Genomic DNA, 10958 nt, shown 5'->3' on the forward strand with positions numbered 1-10958 from the left:
CTGGAGACCTCTGATTTTTATTTAAGGGGCCTCACTTGTTCTGTGCCTTTACAGAGGGGTGAGTAGTGGCTGAGGGAATTTGAGGAAACCCAGACAGAATTCTCCTCCTAAAAGATTTTGCTAAGCTGGCGCCTGGGACCACCAGGCATTTGTCCAATTAAAACCCGGACACACAGCAATAACATAGGCACTGGTCTCCTACTGCTAATGCCTAGGGATCAAACCCCAGCCTGCAGGAACTCACCCCCACAGTCAGGACCTGGCCGCTGGGTGGACCTGGGCTGGTACTCCTAACTCTGGGGAGAGGGAGACTTCCCACGGCTGCAGGCTAGAGGCCCCGGACTCCGCGCCACCCACCCGAACAGGTCCATAGCGCAGGCTGGTCAGCGGAGCGGCTTCTTCACTTGGGATCACGGGGAGGCCTGGCCTGGCCTGTTCGCCCGTGATGGGCACTGGGCTGGGGGGCGTGGACCCAGGCCGGTGCACGCGGCCACAGGGTGGGAACATCCGCTTGGTGCCTGTGACCGTAGGCCCGGCGTGGCCTGGGTCCCAAGGATGTTCCTGGGACCCAGGCCGCTCGGCGCCTGTGCATGCAAATTAACCCACCATCTTTGTCGGGTTAATTTGCATACTCTCCTGATTGGCTGGTGAGTGTAGCGGAGGGATGGTAAATTTACATGTTTCTCTTTTATTATATAGGAGGATAGTGATCGCATTATCAGGGGTTGTAGATTCGGGGCCCATAAACTATGCAAACTCCCAGGGATTTTGTGAACTTGGATGCAGTGGAAATTAACACATTTATTTTCACTAACCTCTAGCTGCAATTCAGCACTTCTTCCAATTATGGATGGAGGCAACAAACCACAGTATTAGCAACACCTGTGACTTTGTCACTATAGAAATGACATGTTTTAAAAATCACATTCCAGCATAAAAAACACATTACTTATAATCCATTGGAGAACATATTTCAATATGATTTCCTTCATAATCCTATGTATTTCATGCAATTAAAACATTCTGAGAAGTCCATAGAATTTATAAGGCCACTGAAGGGAATCAATGGCACAAAAAAGGTTAAGAACCCCTGCACAATCCTATGTTATCTCTTAATTTCTTTGAATGTACCAGATACATATAAATTCGAAACAGACCAAAAAATAAGAATAACTTTTATTATTATTTAGAATGCCACAGTATTATCTCCCCCCGCCCCCCCTTTTTGGTTAATCCTCACCTGAGGATATTTTTCCATTGATTTTTAGGGAGAGTGGAAGAGAAAGTTAAAGACAAAGAGAAACACTGATGTGACAGAAACACACATTGATTGGTTGCCTCCTGCTCAAGCCCTCACCAGAGACTGGGCTGGGGAGGAGCCTGAAACCAAGGTATGTGCCCATAACAGGAATCGAACCCAGGACCCTTTGGTCCGCAGGTCGACTCTCTATCCACTGAGCCAAAACGGCTAGAGCAAGATCCCATTTCTTGATCCAAGGGAAAGTTACACAAGTGTTTGTTTTGTGAAAATTCATGGAACTGTAGACCTATAATTCTGTGCATTTTTCTTTTTCTTTTTGTTTTTTTTAAAATATATTTTTATTGATTTTTTTTTACAGAGAGGAAGGGAGAGGGAGAGAGAGCTAGAAACATCGATGAGAGAGAAACATCGACCAGCTGCCTCCTGCACACCTCCCACTGGGGATGTGCTCGCAACCAAGGTACATGCCCTTGACTGGAATCGAACCTGGGACCTTTCAGTACACAGGCCGACGCTCTATCCACCGAGCCAAACCGGTTTGGCAATTCTGTGCATTTTTCTATATGCATGATCTATCTTGGCAAAAATACTTACAATTATTTTTAGATGATATAAAAATACCATTATCCTGGTATTGGAATACAGACCATTTTAATTTTGTATATTTTATAAGGTGAAATCCCTAAAGGACTTTTAAAAAAAGTAAAAGTGTTGGGAGTCTTGAGGCTCCAGAAATTCTGATTTAGTGGTTTTGAGGTGCAGTCTAGGAATCTACATTTTAAATACATGCCCCAGGTGATTCTGACATTTTATACTCTGAAAAGCACAGCAGATTAGAGTGTGAATGAAAAGAATAGAAAAGGCCTGGTAGTTAAGAAAAGAACCTTATTTTATAGATATTTTGATTTGAAAGAAACCATGGTGATATTTTTTTGAACGTTGTGTATTCTTTCTTCCTGACAGGCATCCAACTCTTATGTATTTATTTCCATACACAAACTAATCTCTTCTTTACACACGAATCCCTAAATATCAAGACTCTTCATAGGCTCTTCTGACTATACCTCGATCCCTTCAACCATTCCCCACTGACATGTCTCAATTTGCTACTCTGATTGCACACAGTAAGTACTATGTTATGTGAATGATGCTACATCACCTTAAATCAGGTCTTCTCTTTCACTTAAATAAATAGCAAAATAAATCAAACCCTTTTTATAAATGGTATTGAATTCTGGACCCTTACTGACCATGTGGTGGGGTGTGATGCCTCATGGAAATAATTTTACCCTTGTGCTTAAACTTCCCTATATGCCCTGCTTCTATTACAGAGATTCTGTCCAACAAAAACTACTCAATCATATTAGTTATGAAAATACTATTAAATGACACAGTATCACCAGGCTGAAATATATTTAAACTGAATCAAGACCCTCTAATGATTACTGGGATTCTCTCATTGGGGGATACAGGCAGCAAGAGATACCCTATGGGAGTATAGGAAGGGGACCTGCAATGTCTGAAGGGTAAAAGAAGTGAGACAGAACAGTGGGTTAAAGATGTGATGTGCCAGGTTCACTGATGCTACTGTATGACTTTCTCTTAAATAACTGAGGACAACAAAAAGAGTGAACAATAAACGGTCTCCAGTCAAGGGAAGTTTTGCAAGGAACCCTGCCAAACTGGAAGCTGAAGGAGAGAGGATAAAGCCACAATAGTGCAAATGCCATTGTGTTTTGCAAACAGCAGTAGCACCATTATCATAGACTAAGATGTACTCACTGGACAGGTACTAGTGTGTACCCTGGAATGTACCATCACAGCTGTGGTTATCAGAAGAAGCTGAACTGAAATTTAGAGAACCAAATTCTAATTCCAGAGCTTGTGTTATAAACTTTTCCTGGGATTTATCTAAAAATTGAGCCAAATTTTTTTACCATCTCTAAGTTCTCCTCTTTTCAAAATGCAACACTATTTTACACACACACACACACACACACACACACAAATTCATAAAATATAATATAAATATGTTAGGTACTGAAATAAAGGTGCCTCCAGAAGTGTGAGGTACCTACGTTTATACTCAATGATGTAAGTGTTGATTTTGCTGATGACAAGACTATTATTAGAAACTCCAGTATACGAGAAGGCTTAAAAATGTAGAAAATAAATTAGGTAAAATGCACCAAATTAATGCTAATAAGATCAAGTTCCGGGGTGGGGAATTCAATTATCATCATCATCATTTAATCTATCACGTAAAAAATACAATGATATTTATACTAAGTAATTCTCAAAAGACATACTACTAATTCAAGATTCTAGATAATGAATCTTATCTTGAATTCTTAAATGCAGTTAACGATGCTAGATACATGAAAAAGGAAGTCCCTTTTTCCTAGCAGTGTCCCTTTAAAAATGTCAGTCACTTTGCTAATGCCTTCTTATATATTTTAAATATGAGTGCTTTAGATTCTTCAATGAAACTTCAGTAAAGAATCACAGGAAATGTTGGCCATATTATCCAATATAAGTAAAATGTGTAGCAGTTTCAGTAACTCCATGTTAGATCTTTAATTCCAATTCAATATATTACTGACAGCCTTTAGGAAAATATTAAGCACTGTTTTGACTACATTTATTGAATCCCTATTAAAGTAAATCTCCTCCATTAAATGAGTCATTTTTTTCACATTTAATTTTTACTTTAATAACAAACCACCTTCTATTGGTGAAAATGACCTCATTCTCAAGCAAAATATTTCTAAATTAGTTTTAAATTAACAACTTAGATTTTAAAGTAACATAAGGCCCTCATTAAAAACGTAGACTCTCAGAAACCCTCAATGTAAGCAAGATGGAACTGTTTAAGAAGCAAAGTTAATTTTAAATGTTTTTCTCAAAACACCTTTCTTTAAAACAAAAAAGTATAGAAAAGTCACTGAATTTCAGTAAAAAATTAAAGGGCAGAGAATGCCTATGGGAAAGGCAGCTGTAAATTCTGAACAGCAAAATTAACATTCATTTTTTTGTTCTCAAAGAGCATTGAAAAGATGACACATCAGAAATTTTGGGTTCCAGTTGTTAGTTCTGCCACTAAGTAATCAAGTGATCTCTTAATATCTTGACTCTCATTTGTAAACACACTGAAATTGTAATAATCTGTAAGGTTGCGTTTCAACCAAGTATTTCAAGATTCTTATGGTCAAATTTTTAGCTGCTTGAAAATAGGAACAGAAAACTGATTTTGCATCCCCATTCCCACAAGGATATTCTTTGTCAAGAAAACCTTGAGTCTTATTTTCTTCCAACCAAAAATAATAAATAAAAGGAGACATACTTAGTGTATGTGCATCTTCTAATCAGACACTATTAATCATTTCTTTTAAAATTAAATTACCTACCTCACTGGGGTGTTGTGAGGATTAATTCATTAGTATTTGTAAAGCACTTTGAGATCCTCAGGTCAAAGGCGCTATAGAAGTGCAAAGTAGTAGTATTATTACTAGATTCTTTGCTTATTTAAGGAATTTCACAATCCTTTAAAACCTAACTCTGTGTTATAATTTAGACATCTATTTGTAAAACCTTGTACATAACCCACATTATTCTTAACTATTTTAAAATATATTATAGGTAGAGAAGGGCAGGATGTATAAAAAATAATTTTAAAGGTTTAATTTTGATCTACAAATGGAGAAAGAGAGTAAGGAAAATCTAGTGTGACAAATTTTGTTTAGATAAAATTTTAGTGAGAAATCTATCGATCAGATTTAGAAGTGTGCCTAACTTTTGTACCCACAACAAAAAACCACTTTAATTGCGGATTCTGCAATGAGAAATTCCTTTCTTCAAAGAGAAAAGGAAAATAATTTTCAAATCAATTCCATTTTAAAAGGGGTACTGAGCTTATATACATGCAACTGTCATGTAAACCTTTATATTTAAATCAGAATAACAGTATCAGTATGGACTGACATAAAAATAATTGAGCGACTTTTTCTTTAAGCTGGCCCCCCAACCCCAACTACACAAAGCAAACTAAGCAGTGAGAGGAGGTCAAAGCAATTTTGCTTTATGGAGTTTTAAAAGAAAAATTAAGAGGGCCAAAGCTTCAAAACCAGTTAATATCTTGGATTACTCCACCACTCCCCACCCTTTTCCCCAACAAATCTTTTCACAATTAAAGCATTGTTTAAAAATTAAAGCACACACACATGTACACACACAAAGCTAAGAGAAACAGTATACATTGGCTAAACAGACATTTCTTTTAAAAACTGCCAATATCCTCTGATGAAATTCTCCAGTGCAACAGAAGCTCCAGTCCCAAGAGCAAACTGAAATTTATGTTATAACTTTAAAACACTTACCTCCTGCTCCTGTTGAAAGATGACAACTCTACCACCTTTATCTCCTGTCGCTAGTAATTCTCCAGAATGATTAAATTCTACTGTAGAAATTATATCTGCTGTATAATTGAAACAAACAAAAATAGGCATTAGTTTTTCTCTCCCAACTCCCTAGAGTTTTAGAACTTTGCATGCTTTCCCTAACATATTCCAAGTCTATACATACAACCTGCCATCAGAAATAAAATAAATCTAAAGTTCTTTCATAAATATTTTGGTTCATCAAAAAAAATTCTCCCCAGAATAAACCAATAGGACACACTACTTTAACAAACAGGAACACAACAAGTAATAAATATTAGTGGTTTATTAATATTTCATTAAATTCATGAATGTAATGAAATCAACAACTTGTGAAACATTCTATGATAGCACCATTAAACATTAATAATCATCTTGCTAATTTTCTTTCTTATATACTTTTGATAAGCTCTTTTATGCAAACCCAAAGATGCACTCTAAAATTAAGGCAGATATAATTAAAATGGGAAAAATATTTAAATGTAAAAATAATTTCAGATGAAATTTTAAACCATAAATTCATAAACTCAAATTATGGCCTCTCAAACAAAAATCTGCAAACAGAACACACTTATACAGATATGCTTTGTGCTATATGCACCTTCAGTATGCACAGCTCTTCTTGTGGCTCCCAAACACTGCAGGGGCACTAGAATCAGACACATTGCACCCAAAGTTGGTGCTAACTTCACAGTCAAGTTCAAATAAAATTATCAGGGTTTTTTCCTTGCTTTTTGACACCAGAGCCATTTTCCTAAGGAAAAAAAATCTAAGTTACAGAATTGGGCATTAAGATAAAGCAATACACTGTACCACTCACCACTGTTACTAACAAGTTCTTCTATAAAGCATTATGCCTCATTAGGGAAGACTCCATCATATGCATTTTAAACAAATAAGTCAACTTTTTCTACAAGAAAGGGGTTATTTCCTGGTCTATATTAGCCCATTCTAAGAATTTAACAGCCCTAGCCTGTTTGGCTCAGTGGACAGAGCACGAGCCCATGGACTGAAGGATCCCAGTTTCCATTCCAGTCAAAGGCATGCTGGATCCTGGCCCTGGATCGATGCTCATGGGGGTTGATGCTCATGCGGGAGGCAACCAATCTATGTGTGTTTCTCTCCTCCTCGCCTTTCACTCTCTCTAAAAATCAATGGGAAAATAACCTCAGGTGAGGATTAACAAAAAAAGAAGAATTTAATAATGTAACTTTATAAAGAACACTATGTCCCTAAAAATGTACTGACCAATATATCTTATCAATAATCTGTCCAGCATTGCATTTTACAATTTTCTTTTCTTTTAGTGATTTTTCCAAGCCCAGCTTGATTTTGGAAAGCTTTCTTTGCTTTTTTCATTGTCTAGGTCCAAGGCATTTTACCTTTCTGAAACTCTGAGAACCTAATGAAAGTTACACATGCTCTCCCAAGAAATTGTACAAATTTAAATGCACACAAAAATATGCATACAATTTCATAGGGTCTGGACAGCATCTCACTTCCAGGTTAAAAATGTTAGCCCAGACAGCCCACCAGAGTCAGTAGTATTAGAAGTAAAGAATGTTTACTGTTTACACTGCATACATATGTGACACAAAGGTGTAAAACAATGTACTGGACTACTCTGTAAAGCCAAATATCAATTAGTACTTAAAAGTTGATCTAGTAGGTGCTCTGTACTGCACTGACTTATATAGTGAACATAATAAAGCATTTACAAGCATACCTAGTTCCTTCACTTAAAGCACAATAGAGTACAGCTGGAGAGAGGAAATAAGTAGGAATTAACAACATTAGGAGGTTAGGTTCTAAAATCAGGGAATGAGGTAAAAATCATACATAGTAAAAAGTATCTTTAAATTCAAATTCCTCAGACACCAGCACTTAGGAAAATTCTTTCCCTTGTAAGTCCAACTAGGCTAATTTCCTTACAACATTGATGTTTCTTTGGCTAACTCATCAAATAAAGGAGCTAATCTGAACATAAAACTATGCTTTGAAAGTTTTTCTGAGTTGTAAAATGTCAAGATCTCAGAAGGCCTCACTTGGAATAAGACATATAAAAAGGATGAATAAAAGGGAGAACAAAATCAAATAGTATTTATAGTTCATAAAAAACATCCAGGAATGAATTACCGAGACCACTATGAAACTGAGCTTTTAACTGTATGTGCTACTGCATACTGGTGTGCCAAATTTGCCTGGATTCTGCAGAGCACCCAAACCTGTGATCTCCAGCTATGAGCTACCTGTTTATCAGTGTGCCATGATGTGTAAAACGTAAGGAAGCATGACTCTAAAACTTGTGCTCCCACATTATGGCACACCCAGACAAGGTTAAGGTGTTATGGTTTTGAAAATAGCAATAAACCTATTTCTAGAAAATATTCTAATGCTCTGATTCCTATATCATTAAAAACATTTCGAGTAATGATTGCAGAAAGTCTACAACAGTGCTGTTCAACAGAACTTTCTGAATCTGCACTGTAATCACCAGCCACAGTGGTTCCTGGATGTTTTAGTCAAATTGTGTCTAGGGCCACCCACACTGGACAGCCTAGGTCAGTGGTTCTCAACCTTCCTAATGCCTCGACCCTTTAATACAGTTCCTCATGTTGTGGTGACCCCCAATTTCACTGTTACAAATTGAACATAATTAAAGCATTCATTCATTCTCTCTCTCTCTCTCTCTTCCTCTCCCTCTCCCTCTCCCTCTCCCTCTCTCTCTCTCTCTCTGGAGAAGCAGGCCGAAATATAAATGTATTTCATGAAAATTTAGAATCCTGTATACTAGAGTTTTAGAACAAACTACTAATTAAAATTACAAATACTGAAAAACATGTTACTCTTGAGATTAAAGTAACTATAACATACTTTTAAAAGGCAGAGACATCAACCTGGTAGAGCCATAATACCAAACTCGAGGCATGGTCCAGTATAACACAACAATGGGTCATGTTCTCACACACATCTTAGAGGTTACATGTATATATATTTTTATTGATTTCAGAGAGGAAGGGAGAGAGAGGGAGATTGAAACATCAATGATGAGAGAGAATCATTGATTGGCTACCTCCTATACCCCTCAACACTGGGCATTGAGCCTCCAACCCGAGCATGTGCCCTTGACTGGAATCGAACCCAGGACCCTTCACTCTGCAGGCCAACACTCTATCCACTGAGCCAAACCAGCCAGGGCTTAGAGGTTACTTTTATATTTCCTAAATAATCAATGTTTAAAATGTATTCAACAACAAATAGCAACAAAAAAACAAAGAACAAGACACTTCTATTAAAGAAAACCAAGAATCTTTCTTATGATCAATAAAAATGTTATTTTACAATGAAAAAAATGCCTGTGTTAATTTTTGAAAGGAACATTTTGATATAAAAGGAAAGGGCTCCCTTTTGGAACAGTAGTCAACTGCAATACTGTGCATTAAATCATCATAGCAATGTTTTGATACACAATGACTTCCAAAGTGTGTAACGTAAAGGCAATATTTAAAAGGAATGCTCAAATATTGGTAAGAAAAGACAACCAAGATGGCGACATAGGTAAACACCTGAACTTGCTGCAGTGCAAAACCACATTAAAACTACAACTAAAAGAAAAAACGAACATCATCCAGAACCACAGGAAGGCTGGCTAAGTGGAAATTCTACAACTAGAAGGAAAGAGAAAAGCGCATTGAAGCGGGTAGGAAGTGCAGAGGTGCAGAAGTGCAGAGGTACAGAGGCGCGCAAAAGGGGCTGGCAGCTGGGTACGCTGTTGTCTTTTTCAATCAGGAGGGAGATACAAGCTCCCGACTGCTCTGAACTCTAGTTACGGGTGAGAATCTGGGGACCCAGACTCATACGGGCCGCAACGTGAGGGCGGCTTTCTTGCAGAGGTGCTCACAGCGTTCATTGTTCTTGCATTGGGCCATGGGACACAGAGACCCAGGGACCTATAGGGGCAGGGCTGACAGGAAATCATTGCTATTTGCTCCGCCCTGGTGATTCCCTGAGACCCCGCCCCACTCAATTTACAACCCCACCCAAGCTGTGTGCAGAGGCTTTTGCATATGAATGGCCTGGCTTTTCTCCGCCTAAAAACCTGTCAAACTGCAGCTGGGTCAGAGAACCCCATAGCTTCCAAAAGAAGGCCTAATGCTGTCAGCAGCCTGCACTGCTTCACAGCTGAGCCTCATCTGGGCACCTCCAAACCCCAAACAAAGAGGAGGAATCTGCAGATCTCTCTGTAGCTCCTGCTGAGTGACCTCAGGCAGTGGCTGACTTTGCAACTCCTTGGAGATCCAAGAGCCAGTTTAGCCAGTGGTCAGAGTGAGACCATCCAGAATACAACTCTTCACATCCATGAGAGACACACTCAGGGGGCAGACTCAGTGAGCGCCAAAGCCCCACTGAAGCAAGTCCTGCCTCATAAGGGTGCCTCCAGTACAGAAGTTCTTCCATTGTAGACACAACTGGTCCTCACAGCCAATCGGCCTGGAGGTCAATTCCTCCCAGTGACACCAACAGCAATCAAGGCTTAACTACAAGACTGTGCACACAGCCCACAAAGGGATGCACCAAGAGTGTCCACCTCAGGTAATTAGGGAGGCTGAGCCACTGGGCCCTATAGGACACCTAGCACACAAAGCCACTCTATCAACACAGGGAAGCAGCCAAAATGCAGAGACAAAGAAACAGCCGATAAATGTATTGAGATCCTTAAGAAATCTAGTGAGACCCTCGATGTTGTGTTAAAGGACCAACTAGAAATTAAGCATACACTGACTGAAATAAAGAATAATATACAGAGATCCAACAGTAGACTAGAGGATCGCAAGAATCAAGTCAAAGATTTGAAATGCGAAGAAGCAAAAAACACCCAACCGGAAAAGCAAAATGAAAAAAGAATCCAAAAATACGAAGATAGTGTAAGGAGCCTCTGGGACAGCTTCAAGCGTACCAACATCCGAATTATGGGGGTGCTAGAAGAAGAGAGAGCAAGGTATTGAAAACCTATTTGAAGAAATAATGACAGAAAACTTCCCCTACCTGGTGAAAGAAATAGACTTGTAAGTCCAGGAAGCGCAGAGAACCCCAAACAAAAGGAATCCAAAGAGAACCACACCAAGACACATCATAATTAAAATGCCAAGAGCAAAAGACAAAGAGAGAATCTTAATTGCAGCAAGAGAAACACAGTTACCTACAAGGGACTACAAATCAGCTACGACTGTCAGCTGATTTCTCAACAGAAACCATGCAGG

The 10958-nt window shown here is 38.6% G+C and overlaps 1 protein-coding gene across 7 annotated transcripts in view; it reads right to left on the bottom strand.

The window, feature by feature from the left end:
* PPP2R2A (protein phosphatase 2, regulatory subunit B, alpha) overlaps positions 1 to 10958 on the bottom strand; it is a 98268-nt gene that overhangs the window by 30466 nt on the left and 56844 nt on the right. For 5 of the 7 annotated variants that reach the window (XM_005886595.2, XM_005886599.2, XM_005886597.2 and 2 more), the window contains one exon: positions 5638 to 5735. In XM_005886595.2, the coding sequence (XP_005886657.1) occupies positions 5638 to 5735 (98 nt within the window). Of the gene's footprint in view, positions 1 to 5637; positions 5736 to 6298; positions 6423 to 7423; positions 7442 to 10958 lie in introns of those variants that run through there. The other 2 variants (XM_014533619.1, XM_005886596.2) reach the window with 2 other exon arrangements.

This window comes from Myotis brandtii, unplaced genomic scaffold, assembly GCF_000412655.1.
Source record: "Myotis brandtii unplaced genomic scaffold, ASM41265v1 scaffold990, whole genome shotgun sequence".
NCBI classification, from domain to species: Eukaryota; Metazoa; Chordata; class Mammalia; order Chiroptera; family Vespertilionidae; genus Myotis; species Myotis brandtii.